This window comes from Sinocyclocheilus anshuiensis, unplaced genomic scaffold, assembly GCF_001515605.1.
Source record: "Sinocyclocheilus anshuiensis isolate Anshui unplaced genomic scaffold, SAMN03320099.WGS_v1.1 scaffold413, whole genome shotgun sequence".
In the NCBI taxonomy this organism is placed as follows: Eukaryota; Metazoa; Chordata; class Actinopteri; order Cypriniformes; family Cyprinidae; genus Sinocyclocheilus; species Sinocyclocheilus anshuiensis.
The window spans coordinates 1,192,601-1,218,823 of NW_015536481.1; the positions used below are offsets into that span (position 1 = coordinate 1,192,601).

A 26,223-nucleotide genomic window follows, 5' to 3' on the forward strand; every position below is an offset into this window, starting at 1 on the left:
GTGGATAAAGATTGTTAAAACGTGGAATATTATTTGTGAGGAGACACACAAAACTGCACATACACAAAGAGGCTGTCACACACCCTAAAATAAGCTTATGGCAAACTTGTTGCCATAGAAGCACTTCCAGCTACAGGTGGAAACTGGAAAACAAATTTCCTCATTCAAGCACTTTGGTCAACATCCCACAAAGGAGTGTAAAATGGTCCTTAAAACAGTGAGTAGAGAATTTTAATGAACTTTCCTGAATGGGAATCTTCAATATCATTTATGTGTGTGTGTGTTTAGCGGGGGTGTTTTCAATATAACATCTGTCCCATGTTGGCCCTTTGTCCAGCAATAGTGAGCAGGGTTTTGTAAGACACCAAGGGTTCAATAATACAATGGCTGCCATCACTCAGCAAATAGCAGAAGAGCAGAAGGACAGAGCCTTGATGCTGATTGGCCGAGAGACACAATAAGTGTAGACAGAAGACTTATGGGATGGCGAGTGGACACAAAGGCCTGTGCCAGCAGACAGCAGCTCCCGCGTGTGCAGATGCTGTGAGGGTGAACTCTGCTGTGCTTTTAGCTGACAAAAGAGTCGGACGTGTCTATGTCAACTTCTATAATCCTGCTTAGAGACTTGTCTCAATCACACACTCCCATTTGCAAGTTGTGTGAGTGACACACAAATATGTACACATAAACTGCCATTATAAAATTTAGGGTTGGTAAGATTTTTTTTAAATGTCTTTGAAAGAAGTCACTTATACTCACCAAGGCTACATTTATGTGTTACAGTAAAATATTATTACAAATAACTGTTTTCTATTTGAATGTATTTTAAAATGTGATTTATTTCTGTCATGGCAAAGCTGAATTTTCAGCAGCCATTACTTCAGTCTTCAGTGTCACATGATTCTTCAGAATCTAGTATGCTGATTTGGTGCTCAAGAAACATTTCTTATTATTTTCAGTGTTGAATACGATTGTGCTGCTTCTTTGTGTGGAAACTGTGATATATTTCTTTCAGGATCTGAATAGAAAGTTCAAAAGAACAGTATTTATTTGATATTGTAATATTATAAATCTTAGTGACCCCAAACTTAGTAAGTAATGGTAGTGTATAGAGTATATTAACATATCTCTTCAGATGGTCTAAATTCAAATGACAAATAATCTCTAAACACTTGATAGTGACAATGAAAACAGAGCGACCGGCTGAGACAGGCCGAGGCATGCTGGAGTCATGCTTGTGAATTTTGACCTCGAACACAGAGACAATGACTTCAACAGCATTCTCGACACAAGCTCAACCCATCACTAAAACACTCTCTTTATGTACACAAAGGTGAATTTAAAGGAATAGTTCAACAAAATATATAATGGCCAGTCAGTTGGATCATTATCCCTGACAGGGTGATCTTGTATCATCCTGAAGGTGTTTACTTTTGGATAACAAACAGCTGACTGCATGTGTTTTGGTTAAACTCGTGCTCATGGAGTCTCAGTGATTGATGAAAAGGAATACTGACAGGTGTAAAGCTCCAGCTCAAGGTGACAGCCGACAAACAGACAGGTCTCGTGCCTGGTTACCCACTGATCCACAAAGCCACATTTAGTGTCAACAGGCACCTGCACAGCCAGTGTTAGCTCTAAAACATTGACATTAGTGGCACAGAGCCAGTTAACATTCAAATCGCTTATAGACGCTCAGGAATCTGCTCAGCTGGGAACTATGATAGAAATGTCTGTAGCAAGGCATAATTTGTCTGCACACCTGTTTGCAAAGTAGATTAAAACACGCAAACATGCTACTAACACAATAAGGCGGCCAGTTTTTGAGACTCGGCTACCTACAGAATTTTAATTACTGTCAGTGTGAATGCCGAGATATTTGCTCGACTGCAGATGTGAAGCTCTAAAGCTCTACAGGTGAATTTATCTGCTGTGATGAGGTAAGAGGAATCTGCAGGTGAAGAGTGCAACAGGCCACCAGCTTCTTTCCCTTATAACCTCCAAACCCTCTCTTAAGAGGCTTGTTTAAGCAACACAATTACATTAAATGGCATTCCACCAGCTGATCTGTTTACTGTCGCAATGTTTCAGTTGTATTTTGAATTTTGAAATGTACAGTCTTAAAAATAAAGGTTCTTTACTGACATTAATGGTTCCAAGAATAACTTTCAAAGTCCATGGAACTTTCCAGTGCACAAAAGGTTCTTTATAGTGGAAAAAGTTTCTTTAGATTATTGAAATGTGCCTTCTGTTAAAAAAATAATGTTTCTTTTCACTAAATTGTTCACTAAATGTTCTTTGGGGAACCGAAAATGGTTCTTCCATGCCATCGCTGTGAAAACCTTTATTTTTTAGAGTGCAATTGAATGATAGATAAGGTCTAATCTCAATCTCTTTGAGTAATATGGAACATAATATAGGTCAGTCTGCTGTATGTTGCCTTAAAGGGATAGTTCACCCAAAAATGAAAATTCTGTCATCATTTACTCACCCTCATGTCGTTCCAAACCTGTATGAGTTGCTTTCTTATGTTGAACACAAAAGAAGATATTTTGAAGATTGCTGATAATCAAACAGTTGGTGGTTGCCATTGACTTTCATAGTATTTTTTTTCCTACTATGAAAGTCAGTGTCAACCACCAACTGTTTGATTACCAGCAATCTTCAAAATATCATCTTTTATGTTCAACATAAGAAAGCAACTCATACAGGTTTGGAACGACATGAGGGTGAGTAAATGACAGAATTTTCATTTTTGGGTGAACTATCCCTTTAACATGAACAAACAATAAATATAGATGCTTTGAATGCACTTATTCCAGAGATCCAGAACCGAAGACCAGAGAAAATGCAGAAAAGAAAAGCAGACTTGAAGACGAGAAGTCAACAAGCTGGCCATCAATGTATCATGAAGCTACAGCCACCGTCTGTCTAACCAAAGAGCTGTCAATCAAGCGAAGAGCAGGACAAACCAACCCCCTTCATACGCTCCACCCAGATAACACCCATCTGGACTGACTCCACGTGCACCTCTACATTTAAATCTCTCTCTCTTGCAGTTTCTGACTCAGTGGAGCTGATGTTTACGCTTCATTGAATGTGACAAACTGCACTTCCTGTCTGTTAAATAAAGTGTGGCTGAGATGAATTGGATCAATGTCAGATTAACATCACTGTGCCATGCATGCATCTTACAAAGTACTTTGCAGTTCATATCCCATGACCCAAATGCTTGTAAAAATCCAGCAAAGTTCTCAAGTAACATATGCGTTACCGTTTTATGGTCACATTCTAGCAGCATTTATAATAAAGGAGTATTGTGTATTGCATCTGATTTAGTATATTTGACCATGACCATGCTCAGGGTTACTCTAAGGTCTTACCTGGCCTCAATGTGATCAAACAGATGCTGCCAGCGGTCGTTGATGTCCTTGATCTTGTCATTGATTTCTGTCTCTTTGGTCTTGTTGCTAGCAGTGATGAGTTGTTCTCCCAGCTGTTTCAGATGTGTCTTATTCTCACTGAAGAGGTTGATCTCCTCCATACAGTCCTGAAGAGAGTGAATATTTGAGTGTAAGAGGGCAAGGAAGGTAATAATGATTAATTTCTTGAGAGTCATACTCTTGTTGCTTGCTTGCTTACAAGATTAGGTGAAATATAGCAAGCAAATAAATGTGGAATAAACATTCGTTTTGCTAGAAGACCTTTATCTCACCTTCTTGAGTTTCTCCACCATCTCCTCGATGCTCAGCTCAGCACTGTGTGCCACCTTGTTTTCCATCTGTGTCAGCCATTCACACAGCTCCCGATTCTTCTCATTAAAAATGATCCAGGCATTCAGCCGATCAGCAATCTCCTGCTTACGCAGAGAAACCTACAGAGAGAGAGAGAAAATACATAAGAGATATGGCAGCATAACTGCAGCTCACACAAAGACAGGGAATCTCACTAAACCTGTCAAAAAGATGTGCAGGTCATATTTCTCACCAAAATCAAAAGAAAAACACAATATGTTTTTGGCATTCTGACAATTAAGAATACAAACAATTCTCAATACTATAATTTTGTAAATAAAAAAATTATAAAAATATAGTAGTATTAATTATGGAAGTCTCGTTGTACTGCCTTTATACTGATTTAAAAAAATAATGTATTACAGCTATTTTTACTGTATTACAATAAAAAATACTGTATCACAGTAATGGACATTAATAAAATCTAATGAATCAACACTGCGAATACAGGGAATTACAAAATAAAAAAACCCTAAAAATTAAAATATGTGCATATTGAGGTAACAATTTCTGGGACAAATGTACTTAATTAAAATCATTACAATTATGTCAATCAATTATTAAATTTTTTATGCAAAACAATTTCTTTCCATATTTAAAGATCACTAGCCAAAACATCTTTATGAACTTTGTTACTCAAAAGTTTTAAAATCCAAACTAACTCAACAGCTGCCACATGTGGACTTCACTGTTACTAGGCAACACTAACACCCCCCCCCCCCCAGAGTGATTTCCAAAACAAAGAGCTAAAGACTCCTGCTTCTATTCATTTCTGTGTGTCTTTTTTCTGTGTCCTTCACTCTATACCATCTGCTCTCTCGTTCCACTGTCAAAGACCCCCACCTACCCCAAAACTCACACCAGACCCCCAAAACATGACCCCAGGAGACTCCAGCTGACTGATCCAACACCATATTCATTAAAAACTGCAGCAAGACCTCATGCGAGTGATGCACAGGTTCAGAAAGTAAATCAATACATGGTCACCAGAACAACATACATCAAGGAACTTCACAGGAACAATGACTCCAGCTGAATCAATGAGCACTGATAAAAAAATAAATAAAATCCTCACATCTGTTTCTTGGGTAGTGATGGTGTGCTAACATTGTATTTAAAATAGTTGGAATTCCTTTGAGCATGTCATCTGTGTAGGTTTACTTAGCAGTAGCTGGAGACAAAACTGTCTCCAAAAGTTAAATATAACAAAACATCCCTTTGTGGACATCCAGGATGTTCTCAAAAGTAACATGTTTAATAAATCAATGAAGGAAAAAAAATGCATTCATATTTAATAATTTAGATAAATCATTTTAATAAAAATTAATAAATAAATAAGTTATCTTTAAAGCATAGAGATTTAGTTTAGGTTAGGTTTTACTCAGTAGTAATTATAATTAACTTTAGAAAACAACAAAAAATTGAATGTCTTGATTTAGATATCTGTAGGTAAACGTGTTTTAAAACATTAAAAATGTTTAAAAAAAGCAGAAGTTGCTATGTATCTACACCTTAAACTACATTCATATAATACAGATTCATTCATTATATTTTGCTGTTAAATATTTATACTTCTCAGTTCTCACACACTAAGGTTTATCAGTCAGCTCAATGAATTAGAGCTGTCAATGTTTAGACACAAGATTCCTGTAGGCTTTATGTTTGCTCTGTTTTCTCCTATTTCATCAAAAAGTCTAAAGCATAAAATACAAAAGTCTGGTATGTCTAGGTAAAGATATTTGTGTGTCTTACTTTGAGGCAGAGCTCTTCCCACTGGCAGTGCAGATGGTCCACTTGCTCCTGCAGGAGGAGGACGTCATCGGTGAGGATGTACTGGGACAGGTCTGTCTTCATGGTGCTGAGCTCCGAAAGACTGACGGCCCAGCCCTCTAAACAATCCTGAACCTCCTGCATAACATAATACACCACCGTCACACACACTCACAGAAAACACTGCCACACGTCCCAGCTCTGACTCACGCAATCTCTCTCTTTCACCCTCAGGCCCTGCGAGATTAAAGCCCACGGGACAAAGGGGGAGGGCAGGAGAGAGAGAGAGAGAGAGAGAGAGAGAGAGAGAGGGAGGGAGGAGAATCACAGCTGAATAAGCCTATAGCAGGGAAGAAGGGAAATCCAAAGTGTCATGCAACACAAACAAAAGCTGTTATTAGTGATTTTAGCACAAGCAGCTAAAACTAACTTTCACCATTAGCTTTACTAAACCAAAAGTTAAATATAACAAAACATCCAGGATGTTCTCAAAAGTAACATGTTTAATAAATCAATGAATGAAAAAAAAAAACCCACTGGGGTCCCTCAGGGATAGGTTCTTGGACCCCTCCTCTTCTCCATATACACTACATCACTGGGTCTCATCATACAGGCACATGGCTTCTCCTACCATTGCTATGCTGATGACACACAGCTCTATCTCTCATTTCAACCAGATGAACATCCAGGATGTTCTCAAAAGTAACATGTTTAATAAATCAATGAATGAAAAAAAAAAACCCACTGGGGTCCCTCAGGGATAGGTTCTTGGACCCCTCCTCTTCTCCATATACACTACATCACTGGGTCTCATCATACAGGCACATGGCTTCTCCTACCATTGCTATGCTGATGACACACAGCTCTATCTTTCATTTCAACCAGATGATCCAACGGTAGCTGCACGGATCTCAGGCTGCCTGGCGGACATCTCGGCATGGATGAAAGAACATCACCTACAGCTCAACCTGGCAAAGAATGAGCTTCTTGTCTTCCCTGCCACTCCAACTCTACAGCATGATTTCACTATCCAGGTAGGTTCTTCTACAATTACCCCATCAACTTCGGTCAGAAATCTTGGTATAATCTTTGATGACCAGCTGACCTTCAAAGACCACATTGCAAAGACTGCTCAATCTTGCAGGTTTGCACTACACAACATCAGAAATACCAGGCCCTTTCTAACGGAGCATGCTGCACAACGTCTTGTCCAGGCCCTTGTCATTTCTAGGCTGGACTACAGCAATGCTCTTCTGGCTGGACTTCCATCAAGCACAATCAAACCTCGACAAATGATTCAGAATGTTACACCTCTCCTTATCTCCTTGCACTGGCTACTGGTTGCGGCTCGCATCAAGTTCAAGACATTGTCTTTCTCTTTATTTATTCCTTCCCTTTCTAGCTTGAACTGATTTCAACAATGCCTGAAACTTGGTATTGCGAGCACTTTCTCATGATTGTTTACCTTTTTAAGATGAATCGCTTTATGTATTCCCCAATTGTAAGTCGCTTTGGATAAAAGCGTCTGCAAAATGACTAAATATAAATGTAAACACCACAACCATTTAGGTGTTTTTTTTTTTATTACATTATTAAATTATGCTTTTGTTGAAAAAATGCTAAGTGAGTAATTCACTCCTTATTACACTCACTGTACCAAGTCAGTCAACAGTACATGAAGTGGAGCAAATCAGTTCACCTCTTGGAGTTAAGTGTACCTTCACAAGGAGGCGTTCCTCTTCCATCTCCTCCTGCTGATCTGGGATCGACTGCCTCAGTCTGACTCGTACCTCCTCCAGGCACTGGGCCTGATCAGCTAGCCTGGTCTCACAGGTCTCCCATTTCTGCAAAATAATTAAAAAAACATATGAATAGAGGCTGCTATAATGCTCTAACATGTTTTTGATGTAATATCTGATCTGTAAGCCTCTTTATATGGGGATGAACCCGACTCAATTAATCATTAGTCAGGAAATTCAAAAATAATGTAGAGAAAACACAGAGAGCTTATGGCTATGTGAGGGTAGATATGTACACACAAACATATGGACAGGTGTCCAGATGTCCACTGTGGAAGGTCAGTGTGCACTAAATCAGACCAATGTCCCTGCTCAGAGACAAATGAAAAGATAAGGCACGACTAGTGGCAATGTAAACACACATGCATGCACAAACACACACCAGTGTGGGGTTATCACAACACACACGCATCTACATGTTAGTACTGTACACGCACGTCACATATACAGTATAATACAAATAAAACCATATTATAATAAGACAGTGCACAGAGGAAACTCCAGAGAATATGGCAAAATGTTTCACTGCGCTGGCATTCATTTTATAAAGTGTTGCATGAGAAATAAAAACTGACAAAAATAAAGACTGTGAGAGAGAGACAGAAAGGCTGAGACAGACAGGGAGAGCTGTAAATCCCTAGACAGGCATTACTATAAACCCTTTAGCACATGGCAAGTGCATGTACTCATGAACACACACACAAAGTCTATGTTTTCTGTGTCTTCATATTATCTAAACTACAATCAAGGTCAACTATGAATGAGGAGCAGAGAAACAGACAAATAGACATAAAGTGACAGACAAAGAAAGACAGACAGACAGACACGCAGGAAGGCAGACAGACAACAGGTAGGTAGGTAGATAGGTAGACAGACAGATAGATAGACATGCATGAAGACTTTTCAGGTCAGGAACACTGATATTAAAATGAATGTGCTTGTGGTTGTGTAGGAGTGTGTGCAAAGGTCTGATCTGGATTAGCTGTTGAATCAGAGGGAATGTAGGTCAAACTCAGCTGGACTCATTCCTGCACAAAACCAACATAATACAGTATCTCCTTATTCTTCACACACAAACACAATCCAAAATGTAGTGTTGCCCTGTATCATTCTATTCTAGAGTGGTAGTCTATAATGGCAGACTTTATTCCCGGATGAAGTTTTAGACGTGTCAATACACGGACAGGCAGTTAATATTGGTTGTTCTCTGGAGCAGCTCTGAATAGGTGTTCATAAGATTGACAATCCATAACCTGCTATTTCCTATCTAACCTGCTATTTCTTATCTAATCATAAAATCATATAAAATCATAAAAATTCCAAGGGGAAATTTCACTTAGTTTTGTTATATAAACTTTACCCTCATAAATGCTGATATGTATAGTAGATAGGAATGATATCTGACATCTAGAACATACTTTCCTATTTGTTCATGATAACTGGATAAGAAAAAAAAAAACAATTATAGCGATTTCACACATAATTATATATTTATAGATGATAAAATGTTTTACAGATGAGTACTGAAAAATTGTAAATGTATAAATTGTCTACACATTTTTTTCTGGACATTTCCATGATTTTTTTTTACAATTTCTTTCCCAGGTTTAGGTTAGAAGTCAGACTTTTCTAATATTTCTAGGTTTCCATGATCATAGGAAAACTATTTTAGAAAAAAAGTCTGATCACACAAATACACTCACATAGCTTTATGTGCTTCCCATGTGACCTTTGACATTCAACATAAGGATAAGGATAAAAATAGCTGATATTACCATATAAGTCTACATTGTAAACGCAACAGCATGTCTATAGAACTAAGCAATAAAACACAAGAGTTAGTTAATTCAGAGGTCCCATTTCAATCCATCTTACCTTGATGATGTCAGATGTGAGAGTCTTTCTCTTTCCCAGCATGCACTGGCATTGCTCCCAGTCCTCCTGCAGGGCTGCCAGGTCTGTCTGCAGCTGCATCTGCGTCTGCGTGTCACTCACTGAGAACAGCTGCCTGCCTACCTCCATCACACACAGATACGCAGAGACTGACCTTTGAAACAACAGCTCTGTTCGCTTTACAGGGACAGAGAGAGAAAGAGAGAGAGGAGGGAGAGAGTAAAGGGTACAAACAAAAAAGAGGGAGAAATGGTGAAACAAAAAACAAAAAAACAAACAGACTCTTTTGTCACTAACAACTGCAAGCGAAGGTGTCAATATGAATAAATAGAGTACTTCGACTTATACAATATCTTCATCAATAATGAGTGATATTTGAAAATCATCTTGTTACCTTCAGATCTTCCAGTAAGAGGCACAACTGCAGGACACTACAGTTTGTGGGACCGGCAGGCGACAAGATTGTGTGTGTGAGTGTGAGGAGTTTGCGGAGTTTCTGCATTGTGTGTGTATAAAGGAGCCAGTGCTGTATAAGCCCTTCCACTAGAGCGCGCCGTTGAGATGCTCTCTGCACCGCTCCCTGCCAGTGCTCTCTCAGCTGTGCCAGTTTTAACAGGAAGTCACTCCTGAGGGCACAGGCAAAGTGGTTAGTAAAACTACAAATCTCATGTTGAATTCTAAATATAAAACTTCCAGGTATCAACTTAATATTTATAAAAGTAGGTCATTTTTTCATGACAAAGTGATAAAATACTATATTACACTACGGTTCAAAAGTTTGGGGTCAGTAAGAATTTTTTTATTTTTTTGAAAAAAGTCTCATAATCATTAATGCTGCATTTATTTGATCAAAAATACAGAAAAAAACAGTAATATTGTGAACTATTATTATAATTTTAATTTTTTTAATCTCTTTTCTGTTTTAATATATTTTAAAATTTAATTTATTCCTGTGATGGCAAAGTTGTATTTTCAGCATCATTACTCCAGTCTTCAGTGTCACATGATCCTTCAGAAATCATTCTAATATGCTGATTTGGTGCTCAAGAAACATTTCTTACTGTTATCAACATTAAAAACGGTTGTGCTGCTTAATATATTTTTGTGGAAACCATAACACATATTTTTCAGGATTCTTTGATGAATAGAAAGCTCAAAAGAACATTTATTTGAAATAAAAACAATTTTTAAACATAAATAAATGTCTTTACTGTCACTTTTGAGCTATTTAATGCATCCTTGCTGAATTAAAGATGATTTCTTAAAAAAAAAAATCACTGCCCCAACTTCTGAATCATATTGTATGTCACAAGCAACCATACAAAATCTTATTAAATCCAAAACAGAGATTGAAAAAACGTTGAGAATCGGCACCTGTCCTCCACATCTCCCTTCTGCAACAAGAGGAGAGATTCACTGATCACAGAGTGAAGGATCTGATGCCCTAAAGACAACTCAGCCTGAAAACACTAGAAGAGAAGGAGAGAAAAATATGTTTTTGGGGGGAGTCAGATTTTTTGGGCGGGATCTATGATCCATGTGTGTTGCATTTGTGGGTGTGTCGACTGTTGTACCTGGTGTGTTCGTTGTTGTTCTCTTAGTTCAGGGTAAGTTGATGCAATTTCTACAGCCAAACTGTCCTCCATGTGCTGTAGGAAAGCCAGCCAGCTCTCACATCTCTGCTCAAAGCTCTGCTGCAGGAGAGAGGCTGCCTGCAACTCACTAAACACACAATATACACATAAACATGTAATATGCTGAGTATTGAATCTGATATTAGTGTCTTTCTCAGGTGATCTGATCATAAGTGCCGGTCACCTGCATTTCTCCTGAGCATGTGCGGAGGCCTGTGCCCACTTCCTGTTGAGGTGCTGCAGCCTCTGTGTCATGGGGTCACTGAGGGTCAGCCTGTAGCTGAGAGTGTTTAGTAGATCCAGATCAGGAGAGAGAGAACTGACCTCCATCAGACCCGACTGTAGACAAGAAAATATAGAAACCATTAATACTGGACATCTCTTCAATAAAATGATGTCAATGAGTTATGCATGTGTATGTTTGTTTATTACCTGAGATATATCTGTGAGTTCACTGTCCATCCTTTGCTTGCTTTCCCACTGCTGTAATTGTGTTTCGAGGGACTGGAATAACCTTTCAAATTCATGAAATTGCTCAAGATCCTCCTGAACAGACACATATTTTGAATTAAAGGAAGAGTCAAAAATTCTGTCAGCATTTACTCACTCTCATGGTGTTTGACGACTTATAGAGTACTATTATGATACTTGGTGCTATTATTGTGTTTTTTTTTGTCCTTTTTGGAACTTGACAGAGCATGGACATATTATGCAGAAAAACAACAACAGATGTTTTTTTTTATTGAAATGAGTAATACTTCAAACACTTCCATGCTTATTAAAGCACAGAGGCTAATGTGTGTAAGTCTTACCTGCATGTGTTCAATTCTTCCTTTCAGAGTTTGTTCTAACTGCAGGTAACCTCGTGTTAACAAACGGCATTCTGATCGGATGAAAACTGCATCCTCATCATCCATCTGTTCAATCAGATCCTTAGACACTTCAAGCATTTCATTCACATCAGTCTGTAGAGTCTCTGAGCATTTCTGTAATACCTAAAAGAAGGAAATAAGACAATAACACAGTCTGTCACATATACTGTAATGCAGTCCAAAAGTCTTTTGTACTCTTTCTTAATACTTTTATTCATTCTTAATACTTTATTATATCATATTATATTATATTATATTATATTATATTATATTATATTATATTATATTATATTATATTATAAAATCATAACTATTCTGGTTTTAAAAAATCCCAGATTTTCAGTGTAGTCTGAAACTTTTTGGACCCCACTTTAGTTTGTGTATTTAAATGGATGGTTATCTGTGGTTATCTGTCTTTGCATTGTACTCACAGTCTTCAGCTCTGCGATGCTGTGTGTGAGTTGTTTATTGTCAGCGGGTGTTTTGGTATGCGTGTTGAGCTGCTCTTTGAGATGTTGGAGCTGCTCTGAACAGGAGCGTCTCACATCAGAGTATTTCTGCCACACTTTCAGAAGACTGTGTGATCTCTGCAACGCCTTTGTTACCTTTTCCTTCACCTCTGACCACCTAGAGGGTGATACAAAGTGTATTAGCTCGAACATTTACATGCACATTCACATTGTTTTGCTGGTATGTGGGAAGTCTAACCTTGCTTTTTCTTTTTCTAGGTGCTCCAATAACATCTGGGTGGAGTCTGTACTAATTCCACCAATAAGAATTGCTGTTGTCTTGGTAAGATCCTCCCACTGGCTGTCAATCTCCTTTGTCTCTGCTTTTAAGACCTGCAAACAATAATTTGTGAATATAGAATACATCATAATAAGTATCTCTCTCAAGCCAAAGGTTTACTCTTAAGTTAACAAATTTGACAAAATTCCCCCCCAAAAAAATCTCTAATGCAATCATATATGTTATCACATATCTAAATATAATAAAATATTTCATACTGTGACCAATCAGAAACAGCTTGGGGAAAAAAACAGTGATTGATAGCACCTGTAGCTTATCAATGTTGTTCTGGAGGGCAGAGAGGGAGGGCAGAGGGGCGTGGCAGTACTCCAGTGATTGGCAGATCCTCATTGTGTTTACAATTGCCTGACTCCTCCCACTTTCAAACTGAGCCCACACCTCACACAGCTCTTTCAAGGTATTCCCAAGGACTGTACTCTAGAAAATGAACATTTATGATTAAATTCCTAATTAAATGCACTCAAAGAGTGTTTATAAATATTTGACGGTTTTGTTTTAACTCACAGGAACAAGTTTCTGTCTCCATACCTGTTGAGAGAGGTCAGTCAAAGATTGTGAAAGATTATGAACTTTTGAGAGGAAGTCTTTATCCCTGTCTTCTTCATCAGCGGTAAGTGTCCTCTTCCCCAGCTCAGCGAGTTCTGCGAATTTGTACTTCAACTTTTCCCCCAGCTCCTGAGAATGAAAGAAAGAAAAGTAAACGTCCTCTAAAATGTAATATAAATAAATTCAAATCAAAACTGAAAAGCTTTTGAAAGTTTTAAAGGTATGTGAGCATCAACATAATCAGTTACCACAATCAGAAAACATCAGCGACTCACTTCACAATCCTTCAGGCTCCTCTCAGCAAATGAGCGACTGATGGGTCTTTCAGCCAGTCGCATCCATTGTTTTTGACCTTTGACCCAGCGCTGCAGGATTTGTAGTTTGCTATCTCGCTCTGCACATATCCTCACCTGATCTTCAGCATGTTGGATCTGAAAAACACAGTACACACTATGTTAATCTGTATTGGTTTCTGGAATAATAATAAATAATAATAATAAACTACTCACCTGTGTGTTCAGGTGAACCCGTAGAGTTTTCCAGCGCAGATTGACGTGTCCCAGGTTTTCAGCAAATGCAGTGTGTTTGTACCTGCTGGTGTGAGAGTCAAAACTGACCTGCTTCAGCTCACACTGATTAATAAAGTCAACAGACATCTGCTGACATGCCATCTCTCTCTTCATCCCCTAGACAGAAAGAGAATAAGAGAGGTAAATCCAAAAGAAAGTTGCTGAAAGTTAAAACTACTTCCCCTCAGTAAATTCAATAAAATAGATAGTGAGAGAAAAGGTTAATTGCTCTTGTTTAATGTACTCTCTCTCTCTCTATATATATACACTGAACAAAATTATAAACGCTATTTGCTGAATGTTACTTTCTAAGTTTTACTTTGCACTTCACTTACAAAGCACAAACTGAAATTATAAGAGAAAAGAAAGAGAGAGTTAATTACACTTGCACATTTTTATTTCAGTTATTTTCATTCCGTTTTCATTGTGTTCTTTATCTAAGCTAAGTGTACTCTGCATTATATTTTATTACTTTATTTAACTGTATTTTATTTCAGTATTGTTTTCTTTGTACAACACTTTTTTTAAAAGAAAAATAATCTGTTATTTTGCACTGATGTTTAATCAAAGATAATTATCTTATTTGCTAATTATACTTTTTAATTGATACAGAGATTAAAATGTGAGCAAGGTACCTGATATGTTCTGAGCAGGTGTGTGAACACTGCAGCAGTACAGGTGTTGTGATCCTCTCGTTCAGCCGCCTGTAACCTGCTCTCAGCACCTGTAATCCAGCCACACACATCAGCCAGCAGTCCTTCAGGAGACAGGCTCTCCACTACACTCTGAGAGAGAGAAAGAGAACACAGAATGGGAATAAAGACAGATGAAAGTGATAGACAGAGGTGGAGAGAATAGAGAAGAAAGAAAACAGTGGAGCCGGGTTAGGGGTGACACATGTAATCAAAGAAGAAAAAGGGGATGAGAACAAGAAAGAGAGACCAGATAATGGATAGTAAAAACAAAGGACAGACTCTATTACTCAAAGATGTCATCAACTTCTGAGTAATACAGGAAATCATGCCTGGATGGCTGCCTGACCTCCATGATAACTTTTTATACATGATGTTCTCCCTCAGAGAGACAAAGCTCCAAACTGAAGAACATGAAACTGACAGGTCTTTCTTTCCAACTATCCAGGGAGCAGTTAGTAATGATGTACCTGATGCAGTTCCTGTTGGATGGCAGGAATGAGTGTCTGTATCTCCACCCAGTCTTGTTCCACTTGAGACAGCTGGGACTGCAGAGTCAGGAGAACTGGTGACAGAACCATCTCTTGTTTTACAGATAAATCAAATGCAGATGCGGTTGGTTCCTCAAAGACAGCACCTTCATTTGTGATGTTTGCATCTGATCCTTCTGTTATAGAAAGGGTTTCTTCTGAGGAGATGTTTTGAATAGAAGAAACATTGGTTTCTGAAGGAAGGGTGATATCTACAGATGTGCAGTTGCTAGTTTCACTTGGCTTGTAGGTCTGTGTCTCAATGTTCTGCTCTCTTTCACCGAGCAACAGGATCAAAGATCCAGAACTGATCACTGATGCCTTTAGGGCCGATTTCACCTCTAGCTCCTTCACAAACTCCTGCGTCAAAAACATCACAGTTACAAAAATTTCCTAATATAACCAGTGTTGTCATCATTAAAACTAAACCTATTAAAATTATTGTTCATTAATTGTAATAAATATGTATTTAACATGCATAAAAGAAGGTTTTATGTAGCTATAGTCATCAAGTTTTTAATCATCTTATTGTTCAAAATAATATAAACTAAAAATGAATGATTAGAATCACTGGTTGACTGACTGTGAAGTGCTGAAAATGGGAGAGGGTGTCCACTTCCTGTTCAGCTGTGGTCATGTGATCTCTCCATGTATGGAGGCTTTCTCTGGCTCGTCCCATCCACTCATTCAAAGCCTCTGAATCGCTTTGGTACCTGGAAAAAAGTGTAGTGGTAATTCTTTATATTTTTCCTCTGTACGTTTCCATCTCTCAGTGTTTCTACACAACTCTCCCTTATTAAACATAATTTAAGTGAGTACATAAGACTGAAAATATTGTGATTTTAAAAATCAGACTGAGATAGAATAAAATTATGCATATTGTGTAAAGAAATGGCAAGAATGGTTTCAGAGTGAAAAATCTGGCTGGCTTAATTTTACCCACATCATTCATTTTTACCTGTTCCAAAGCTTCTTAAGATGGAGAGTGGAGTGTATCCCTTGCTCCACCTTCCTCTGAAGTGCAGCCAATCGCTGCTCCAGTCTGGCTGTAGACACACCCAATATGTATATATATATTTCACTACTAGAAATCTGCTCCTGCTGTCTGCAGCCCTCATCCAGAACCAGACTGATCCGAGGTCTGTTCTGCTCCAGAACCGCCAACACACTCTATCACAGACAACAAGTGGAGATCAGGGATCTTCAAATATTGCTGCATTCTTATTTAAAGGTATATATGTGTGTCAGTTCACTATATATAAGTTTAAACCATTACATGATGGACAGAAATATTCTCGCTGAGCTGCTCCTCAGTTTGGTCCTGCAGAGGTGTTACTGGAACTTGAGTCTCTAGCCTCTGCAGAAGCGTTTCTAACCAGGAATGATTTTCATCCCACTGAGTGCAAACCTGAAATACATCAAAGTCCTTATCAAGGGCAGAGGAGTATTAACTAAAAATATAATAAAAGCTGCTTCTGAACATTCAGTCTACCAGTTCTTTTATTCATGCACCCATCAATCCCATTTGTTTGTTCTTTTATTTATACATCAATCTCTTTTCCATTCTTGTATCTTCTTGGTTGATGCAGCTTTCCATACAGAAAAACTGTAATAAGTGTCATTCCACATGATTTCTTGATTCACACACTCTCGTACCTGCAGTGCTGAGTGCAGCACTGTGCCGATAGCCTGAGCCTGCTGCAGAACACTGGATACTTCACTTTCCACTTCAGGCACTTCAGTCTCCCAGCCAGAGGAGGCGCTGTCTGGCATCCGCACACTCAGTTGCTGCAATCTCCTCAGGTGGGCACCCAGAGACAGGAAAAACACCTGTAGATTTACAAAGTTAGGGAGGTGAATGAGAGATTGCAGGACCTGTGCTATATTGTGCATGATTCATGTGTGATATAATGTGTGTGTGTGTTTTTTTTTTTATGTATTTGTGTAGCTGATTTACTTATTTGTTTTCAGGGCTTTATGTGTGTGTGCATTTAGTTAGGGTGTTTGAAGGTGTGTGATATGTTTACCGTGTGTTTGTTGAGGTGTGTCTGTAGTTGTGCTGGATTCCTGAGCTCCAGCTGAGAGGTGCAGGTGAGTTTCTCTCTTCCAATAGTCAGGAGCATCTGCAGACCCTTCAGGATTTTTTCACTCATCTTCTGCTCATCTAGACCCCACTGCACAACTCCACAGCGCTGCTCTAGATCACTCCAAACACTGTCCAATACTGCCTACAGAGAGTGTATTTTACAATTTTCAGCAGCCAGTCTTCAGTGTCACATGATCCTTCAGAAATCATTCTCATATGCTGGTGCTCAAGAAACATTTCTTATAATTATAAAGTGTGCTGCCTAATATTTTGTAATGGCACTAATAAATGGCACTTTGATCAATTTACAGTTTTTCTCAATTGCTTTGGCACATTTTTCGAAACAGTCTTAACATTCTCTAAACTGTAAACGCAATTGTCACAACTGTTTTCTGGAACATCAGAACTCTATTGCATGTCTGCAAAATGTTGTAACTCACCCAAAACATTTAATTCATGCTTCAAAACCTAGTTATTGTGTCAGTGACTTGGCCAATGCCACCAAAGTCATCGTGTGAGCCAAGATGTTTAGATGTTTTTTTCGGAATCAGAATCAAGCTTTATTCGCCAAGTGTGTGCAAACACACAAGGAATTTATTTATTTATTTTTTGCAAATTTCATTTCATTTCTTGTTATATGAAAATTTACTTTTTTTTTTTTTTTGCAATTTCATATTTGTTATATGCAAATTTAACTTAAGTATTTTTTTCTACTTTTCTGTTGACAGACTGCTTTCTGTACTGTACAAGAATGTCAGTCTGAGCTGACATTGAGCACTGAGCATTTTAGATACAAATTTCAACAGTAGGTAAAAAATGTATTGGGAAACGTCAATACTGTAGTACACAAAAAGAAAATGAAAATTTGTATTTATACAGTACATTTATTTTTGTAGATATGCGTTACCTGTAAACTGAAAATTCATCAATGCCTATTCATTTTTAAACAATTTATCGTCTTCCCCTAACACCACCACACATTCTTACAAATATTTCTATTGCTCTTCCACAACAAGCAACTGTGAATTTTCAGTTTACATATAACACATTTCTACAGATAAATGTACTGTACAAATATAAATGTATTTATATAGTACTGCTGTTTAGGGTTGTGACCTTCCTCCTTGTTCAAAAATGGTAGTGATTGTGCTGGGCAAACTCCATATACAGTATATGCTTCCTAACTTGATTGATTGTCAAGATTGTGATCCCTATTTCATTACAATGACAAGTACGGTTGCAAAGGGGTGGAAATTTTCTGGTAAATTTACGAAAACTTTCCAAAGGTTTAGCAATATTTACAAAATTATTCCAAAAGTTTCCAAAAAATCCTGGAAAGTTTCCAAAAATTCTGGAAATTCCAGTAATTTTCTGCCCCTTTGCAACCCTAATGGCAAGCCATTTGCCAACTTAGCAGACATTACAACCATTCCATGTCAGATATTTATGGAATATAAATGCATGTCTAACAGATTTTGATAATTGAATGGATCATTTTGCATGTGATGGCTCACACAATGAAAGAATGTTTTGTAGTTGTAAAGAGTTTGACAATTTCATTGAGAATAAACTCATCAGTTTTGATCAACAAGCCATATGTATTTAGTTATTGTGCAAACTGTAGAGAATTGTACTTACTCATTTGCACACATGTGCCAAAACATATGCAATTTGCCTAAATCAATAAGAAATTGAAATCTGATATGAACAAGAAACTAATTGTTCAGACATCTGAACTTTTTGTTTTGAGAAAAAAAAAAAAACTCTCATTCAAGAATTGAGCCAGAGCAATTGAGAAAAACTGTAATGTGTCCTTGCTGAATAAGGAAAAAAAAAACCTTTGAAAGGTACTGTATTTATTTCATTATATTGTGTAAAAAAAAATGTATAAGTGGCATTGCAATTATTAATATCAGGTAATGTATATATTGTTTGTATTGTAACATGTTAATAATTATTAAATTAATAAAGAATAAGTTTGTAATAAGTTTTAAAAACTACACTTACAGCATTTGCTTTACATAACATTGACATTTTTGTCAGTAATTCTATTTTAATTCTACTTAACTCATCTACTGTCAATTTAGATTTCAATTTCAATTGTGTCTCATGCTGGCTACCAGGAATTGGAATTTGAAAGGCATTTTATAGTAAATTCTGAATGCTGCACACCCATACCTCCAGTGTGCTGATCTGCTGTGTGAGGGACGAGGGCTGATCTCGACTCTCTGTCTCTTCTCTAAGTTCTGCCAGCTCTCTCTCACTCTGCTCCACTTCCTGTTTCCTTCCAGTGATGGCCTTCACATGGAATCACAGGTAGAGAAAAAGTCAAAATCTCAGACTTCAAGCGCAATTAAGACCTAATAGGAAGAACATAACATACCTGCACTCCTGAAATGATGCTTGTCCAATCAAATGAGTGGATCAGAACTAATAAGAAAAACTAAAGTACGACTGTCTCTGGTGCAAGAAACCCTGACTAGCATTATGAGTGGTCTTCAGGGGAAAAATTTAAATGCTACAAAATTGTAGAAACTTATAAAATGCATAAATATAAGTCAGCAAATGTACAATGAAGACATCAGCATTTTTTTCTTGCAGATATGTAGAAGAGTGTTACTTCTTCAGTAGCGTGAGGTGTTACAGGCAGTGTTATTGACAGGCTCGTGTCTTACCTGCAGCTGTGTGTGAAGGTCATGGTGGGATTCTCCGTTAGTTGTAGGGTGAAGGATTGACGTGTTAGTTAGTACTGAGTCATGCAGGTCTTTCACTCTCTTCTGAAGGTTTGACACACATGGAAATATTACAATTGAGTCATACTTTACAAAAAAGGTCAAAATAAGAGTACAAAAAAAGATTAAAATAAGACCTTAAATACATCTAGCTCATCTTAAATGAAGAGGTAGAATTATGGGATTAAACATGAGACTGAAAAGAACATTATGTCTGACATTATGATGACACAAGATTTTTCATAACAAACAAGTGTGACAGTTATGAAGGCCAGATATCCGAAGGTTTGTGGTGTTAAAACCTGAAAAAATGTAACTGCTGACACATAACACTGTAAACACATAAGCATCAATTTTCTGAACCATTTAGTGTGTCTAGTAACCTAAACTGCAGGAAATTTTTTAAGTGACTGTTGGTAATAAGCAGATAAAAGTCTGACCTGCAGCTGAGTCGTGTGTTTTATTAGTTCCTGTAGCTGCTCCTGTTTATCAGCGAGAGTCTTTTGAATGTCACATACACGCTGCATCAGCAGGTCAAAACAAGTGGAGGTCTCTGATATCGCTGAACCCGAACCTAACAGCTTTATGACCTCTGACCCCTGGGAGGTCAATATGGCACCCAAGAAGGTCAGCTCTGCAGATAAACCCTATAAATCAGAGTAGAAATGAGGAGTAATGAAGGGACAGACAGATGGTCTGATGGATTGATGGACAGACAGACAGACCAATGACCTGTAGCTGTTGTAGTTGGTTTAGTATGTCAGTGTTTGAGGTTGCTGATTGATACATGAGAGTCTGTGTGAGAGAGCTGAGATTGAGATCCACTCCACTCAACACCTCAAACAGACCTTCATCCAGAGACTGATGATCCTGCACACAGACACCCAGACAGATCAGTTAAATATAATTCTGTTATATCCGGGTTGGACAATATTGAGAGTGTGTACTCTGATCTTGAAGAGAGAGTGTACGCTATTCTATCTGTTTAAAGTGTTATAAACAGTAACCCTGTGTGGTATGTGTGTTTGTTATTGACACCTGAGTATCTGCTGACTTCTGCAGTTCTTTAAGTTGTGAGATGTTGGACTGAATCTCCTGCAGACAGAGAGAAACAGCAGCTCCACTCCACAAACAGACAGATGGAGCGAGGATCTGTTCACACACACAGATACGTTAGATTGCTTAAATATAAATAACTAACACATTAAAATAACTACACATTAAACACTAGGGGTAGAACCTTCAAATAAACATTTGAAAAAAACAAAAAGAATCTGAAGTGTTCAGACCTCAGATGGATCCTGATCTTTATCTCCATCTTGATCTTGCTCGGTCTCTGCTGTCTTGACCAATCTGCTGCAGAGGTGTGTCCACTTCCTGTGGACTGATAACTCTACTTCCTGTCTCTTGTCTTCATTCTCTTTTGCTGGCGAGGGGCTGCAGACAATCAGGGAGTGTTATATGGTTACAAAGTGTAAGCATATATTTGTACTAATAGGGGTGTGTATTTAGATACCCTGCATGTTCGTCTGCACTCTGGCTGTGTGCTCGAGCTCTGCTGCCTTGAATTGCGATAGCTTTAGTTAGATCCCTCTGTTCATTCAAACCATCCTTCAGTTCCTTAAACAGAGAAAAAAAGATCGTGAGAGAGCAATGATAATGATGGACCAATATGACATGTTATAGTCTTAGAAGCATTAGAATAGGTTAAAAATCAGTAGTGTTTTGTAATTTAGGCCTAATTTTCCAGCAGAAGTGTATGAAAATATAGCTGTCATGGAGTTACATAGTACCTTTATAATATCCTCTTTTTTTGCTAATTAAAAACCTAGTACATTATTATTATTATTATTATTATTATTTTAATTTAATTTAATTTAATTTAATTTAATTTAATTTAATTTAATTTTAACTTGAAATGTGAAATCAAAAATATACACTACTTCAAAAGTTTGGGGTTCAGTAGGACTTATTTGAAAAGAAATTAATACTTTTATTCAGCAAGGATCAAAAGTGTCAGTATAATGTTACAAAAGATTTCTATTTCAAATAAATGCTGCTCTTTTGTACTTTCTATTTATCAAAGAATCCTAAATGTATAACGGTTTCCTCAAAATATTAAGCAGACCTTTTATAATAAGAATAAATGAGTTCTTGGGCACCAAATCAGCATATTAGAATGATTTCTTATGTGACACTGAAGACTGGAGTAATGGCTGCTGAAAATTCAGCTTTGCCAACAAAAGAATAAATTACATTTTAAAATATATTAAAATAAAAAAACTATTTTAAATTGTAAAAATATTTCACAATATTACAGTTTTAGCTGAATTTTACTGTATTTTTTATCAAATACAAGCAGCCATTAAACAAACCTTACCAACCACCCAAAATAAAATCTGCGTTAATGGTAGAGTAAGTGGAAATATTGTCAGGGCAAGAAAAAAAATCTAATCCCTCTATAGGCTAGTAAAAAAAAAACCTGGAGAGACAAATTTTTCAAAAAAGGTGTTAGAAAAACTAATATTTTAAAGTGTGTGAATAAATGTGTGTGTTACCCTTTGTTGTTGAAGGCTGCTCTGTCTGAACAGTTTGGTTTTGGAAGAACTCAACATTTCCTGGACACTGCTGCTGCGTGTCATCCTGGCCCGCAGGGGCCGCTGATGCTCAACATGCACCTGCAGACACACAGAGACAGAAACATAACACAGAATCGGCAAATGTGAAAATCAGCCGCAATTAGCATGCTAATGATCACTTTCTGTCATCACATGCAATCTGTTCATTAAGGTCCTCATTACACCTGAGTTACGCTGTCCCCAGCATAAAAAAACAGACATTTTTAATTGGTATCAGACTAAATAGGTTATATTAGTAGATGTGTGTGTACCTGATCTTCGCCGTGTCTCTCTTGCAGCTGTAATTGGACCGTAACCAGTCTGTTCTTCAGCAGTTGGAGTTTGGTGTTGAGCGATTCAGCCTCATGTCGCTCCTGTTCCTTTAATCCACACACAGGAAGACTGGAGATCTTCCCTTCAATTTCCACCAGGATTGTCTAGATGGATGCAAAACAATACATTTTCAAATCAACACACACTCAAACTAAATTCTAAATCACTCTTAACACAACCAATACACTCATACTGACAACAAGAAGTTACAAAAAAATACCTATTAAGGCTGAGGTTCACAATAGAGAAAATACAATCAATCAAAAGTAATAAACACCACAAAGATCAGAGTCCACCTTAGAGTATGAACTAGCAGGGCTCAGAGGCAGGTGACAGGTGTTTAATGCACCATTTGACACATTTTACACAACGCTTGCTCTTAGAAAAATAAATATGAACAAAAATCTCATTAATAATCCAACACACAGACTTTAGATTGGGATCGATCAGTGTCTGTCCACCTGTACATCCTGCAGCAAACACTGAGCACATAGAGCACATAATTTGTCATAAAAAAAATATTTTTTGAGAATATGTGTCTCAGTGTTTTTGTGTCTTAGGAAAAGAAGCCAATGATCATCAAAACTGTTTGGTACCAACATTCTTCAAAATATCTTATTTTGTGTTCCACAGAAGAAAGTAAGTTATGCAGGCTATTATGGAAGCCTGTTTCCATCACGGAATAAAAAAAGTTAAAAAGGTAATTGTACTTCAGTCTTTTTTCTTGTAATTCTGAGTTTATATGTCACACATCACACTTTTTTTCCACGCAATTTTGTATATATAAGCTCGCAATTCTGAGAAAAAAAGTCAGAATTACAATATAAACGTTATTACACGCAATTCCAAGTTTACAATTCTGACTTTTCCCCCTGAATTCTGAGTTTGCAGTTTACACTTCGCAATTCTGAGTTTATATCTCGCAATTCTGATTATTTTTCAGAGAATTTGGAGAAAAAAGTCTGAATTGTGAGATAAAAAGTCACAATTACTTTTTATATTTTTTAAATTCCTTGGTGGAAACCAACTTCCATAGGTTTTAAACGACATGAGGTTGAGAAAATGATCACAAAATTGTAATTTTTGGGTGAACTATCCCTTTAACACATTCTTGACCAGAACCAAATGTATACAAATGATCAGATATATTTTTCTACAGGCTGATTGATTCCTGCATACGATGGCTGTTGGTGTGTTCAAGTGGTAGTTATAACAGTTTACCAGGTCACTGTGCTGGGACTCAGCTGAATCTCTGAATCTTTGATGAAGGAGTCGGGTTACACACCCACACACACACACACACACACACACACACAAGTAAGTGTACTGCATATCTGGTTCAACCACTTTAAAATGATGTCAAATGTCTAAATATAAAGAATAAATGGTGCACATCATATCCTGTTGCCCATTTCTTGTAAGATAGAAAGTAAATTTGCATGTCCAAAGTCTAGCATGACCACACCTTTAATCTGGTAGAAGCTAGCAAACCTTGCTAATGTCACATTAATATTAGCTCTAACTGCATTACTGAGACACATGACCACCTCCAAACAGCACGAGACTGAAAGTTCAATGGCAAACTCTATAAATGAGAGGAGCATAAACATCTGTATAAATTTTAGTTTTTAAGACACACTGAAAAAGATTTGACAGGCTAAATTACTTCATTTAAAAGGAAAACTTATAAGGAACTGGTAGAAAAAAAAGTATTGCATCAGTACTTGACAGATAAGCAAGATTTATCGCCAGCTATCTCTCTCGTCAAATAACTTTAATCTGAATGAAAGTGAGCACTCGATAACTGAAATATCTGCATAGAGAGTTTCCTTAAGAAAAGAGAAGTTGAAATTCATGATGCATTGACACGTTCATGCATCTGAAATAAAGTACTGTGTGGGTATGCAGACATGCTCATGCATGTGTTTAAAAGATAATTAAATAGGTTGAGAGAGAGAGAGAGAAAGGAAAGAAAGAAGCAGACATTGATATGTCTTCACTCCACCCGAAAAGTAAATAACAGACTCATGTTATTTGGTTCATTGAGCCATGATATACTGTCCCACTCACTCACTTACTGTGCATTTACATTCCTAATGCTTATAAACACACAAATATAAGCATGTAACTGTAAGCATTTAAGTGCAAAGATTTAACTGCAGTGATGTACTGTAGCATTAAGAACAAAAGCAGTTATCCATCATCAAATAAGACAATAAAATAAAATAATTATTTTGTTTCCACAGTCACTGAAACCTAATCTAATCTGCTCCCGATAAGTATTTTTGTACACTGCAACTATTATTCTAAACAAATAATACATTTTCAGTCTAACCAAAATTCTAATAGTTAAAATACATTTTGAGAGTCTATCAATCATAAACAAATTACTCCATTGTGTTTAAATGTACATCATGAGATCTGAGCTTGTGACCTGTGATTATTGTCATCGGCAAACCCACTTTGATCTCCGAGCAGTAAAAGAGTTCACAGTTGTAAAACCCTGCAGAACAAGACAGACATTGAAAGAGCAAGGCACCAAGAAAAAGTGAAAGACTTGATTATATAGGAGAGAACTGATTTCTACAGAAATTGATAATGAAGTCTTCTAAAGTTTTAAAGAACTGAACAGTTCTACTTTTACAGACAGAAACATTAGAAGAAGATAGTATGATAGTGTCAGATTGGTCTATAATACTTATGGCAGGTTTAGAGGCAACTTTATTTTTAACAGAGCCAAATATATAACCAGGCTCAATGTGTGACAGATCTCAGCTCTGAGCACTTCCTGTCCTGTTGAGTCAGTATCAGCAACAACAGCAGGCAGAGAATATGTGTGTGTGTTTTGTCATTCCTTTATGTCAATACGTCAGAATCGTTTTTAGTAATTTTTATTTCAGTTTTAGTCATTTTAGTACACTAATTTAGTAAATGAATTTAGAGAAATGTTGCCCTGGTTGAAGTTTTTATATTTTATTTTATTGCAGTTAACTTTTTTTTTTTTTTTCAAATGGTTTTAGTTAACTATAATAACCTCAATATACATTTTATCATGCGCAGAGATAAATAAAATATTAAAACATTTCCTTGACCTTTGAAATGCAGGTATATGTGTGTGTATGATCACCTGGCAGTTGTGAAGCTGTTGTTCAATGCAGTGCTGCATGGCTGCATCCTGTGCTTGCTGTCTCGACCTCTCTAGGCTGACCTGTGCTCTCTCCAGACACACCTCCAGCTGCTCAGCCCTCTCACGGCAGGCATAGAGCAGCCCATCACTGGATAGCCGTCCACCTGAGCCCCCGGCTTCACCTACGGCCTGGACAATCATACACAGCAGCAGCTCAGAGCCAGAACATGAAGAGAGAAAAGAAAATCACGATAATAGATGGATAATAGAAGAAGACAGGTGTACTGAGAGAGAGAGAGAGAGAGAGAGAGAGAGAGAGAGAGAAACAGTGAGTACACAGACAGTGAGTTGCACAAACACACACTGGGTGTGTCCTCTGACCCAGAGACAAACAAATTTTCACACTCTCTACTCTCTC

The 26,223-nt window shown here is 37.4% G+C and overlaps 1 protein-coding gene across 1 annotated transcript in view; it reads right to left on the reverse strand.

Annotated features, from left to right (window-relative positions):
- Positions 1 to 26,223, reverse strand: part of LOC107683575 (nesprin-2-like) — a 97,537-nt gene that overhangs the window by 16,969 nt on the left and 54,345 nt on the right. Inside the window, exons 79-112 of the mRNA XM_016479652.1 lie at positions 25,806 to 25,994; positions 22,618 to 22,782; positions 22,286 to 22,405; positions 21,244 to 21,347; positions 21,017 to 21,164; positions 20,766 to 20,879; positions 20,460 to 20,597; positions 20,168 to 20,374; positions 19,671 to 19,772; positions 19,174 to 19,293; positions 16,937 to 17,137; positions 16,566 to 16,739; positions 16,186 to 16,317; positions 15,868 to 16,079; positions 15,493 to 15,622; positions 14,850 to 15,269; positions 14,323 to 14,472; positions 13,628 to 13,804; positions 13,394 to 13,549; positions 13,101 to 13,247; positions 12,819 to 12,989; positions 12,471 to 12,604; positions 12,194 to 12,389; positions 11,703 to 11,885; positions 11,323 to 11,436; positions 11,075 to 11,229; positions 10,831 to 10,978; positions 10,631 to 10,725; positions 9,651 to 9,882; positions 9,239 to 9,433; positions 7,283 to 7,408; positions 5,547 to 5,702; positions 3,716 to 3,874; positions 3,384 to 3,550 (exon numbers count right to left, since the gene is read on the reverse strand). Coding sequence (XP_016335138.1) covers positions 3,384 to 3,550; positions 3,716 to 3,874; positions 5,547 to 5,702; positions 7,283 to 7,408; positions 9,239 to 9,433; positions 9,651 to 9,882; positions 10,631 to 10,725; positions 10,831 to 10,978; positions 11,075 to 11,229; positions 11,323 to 11,436; positions 11,703 to 11,885; positions 12,194 to 12,389; positions 12,471 to 12,604; positions 12,819 to 12,989; positions 13,101 to 13,247; positions 13,394 to 13,549; positions 13,628 to 13,804; positions 14,323 to 14,472; positions 14,850 to 15,269; positions 15,493 to 15,622; positions 15,868 to 16,079; positions 16,186 to 16,317; positions 16,566 to 16,739; positions 16,937 to 17,137; positions 19,174 to 19,293; positions 19,671 to 19,772; positions 20,168 to 20,374; positions 20,460 to 20,597; positions 20,766 to 20,879; positions 21,017 to 21,164; positions 21,244 to 21,347; positions 22,286 to 22,405; positions 22,618 to 22,782; positions 25,806 to 25,994 — 5,537 coding nt within the window. The remainder of the gene's footprint in view (positions 1 to 3,383; positions 3,551 to 3,715; positions 3,875 to 5,546; positions 5,703 to 7,282; positions 7,409 to 9,238; positions 9,434 to 9,650; positions 9,883 to 10,630; positions 10,726 to 10,830; positions 10,979 to 11,074; positions 11,230 to 11,322; positions 11,437 to 11,702; positions 11,886 to 12,193; positions 12,390 to 12,470; positions 12,605 to 12,818; positions 12,990 to 13,100; positions 13,248 to 13,393; positions 13,550 to 13,627; positions 13,805 to 14,322; positions 14,473 to 14,849; positions 15,270 to 15,492; positions 15,623 to 15,867; positions 16,080 to 16,185; positions 16,318 to 16,565; positions 16,740 to 16,936; positions 17,138 to 19,173; positions 19,294 to 19,670; positions 19,773 to 20,167; positions 20,375 to 20,459; positions 20,598 to 20,765; positions 20,880 to 21,016; positions 21,165 to 21,243; positions 21,348 to 22,285; positions 22,406 to 22,617; positions 22,783 to 25,805; positions 25,995 to 26,223) is intronic.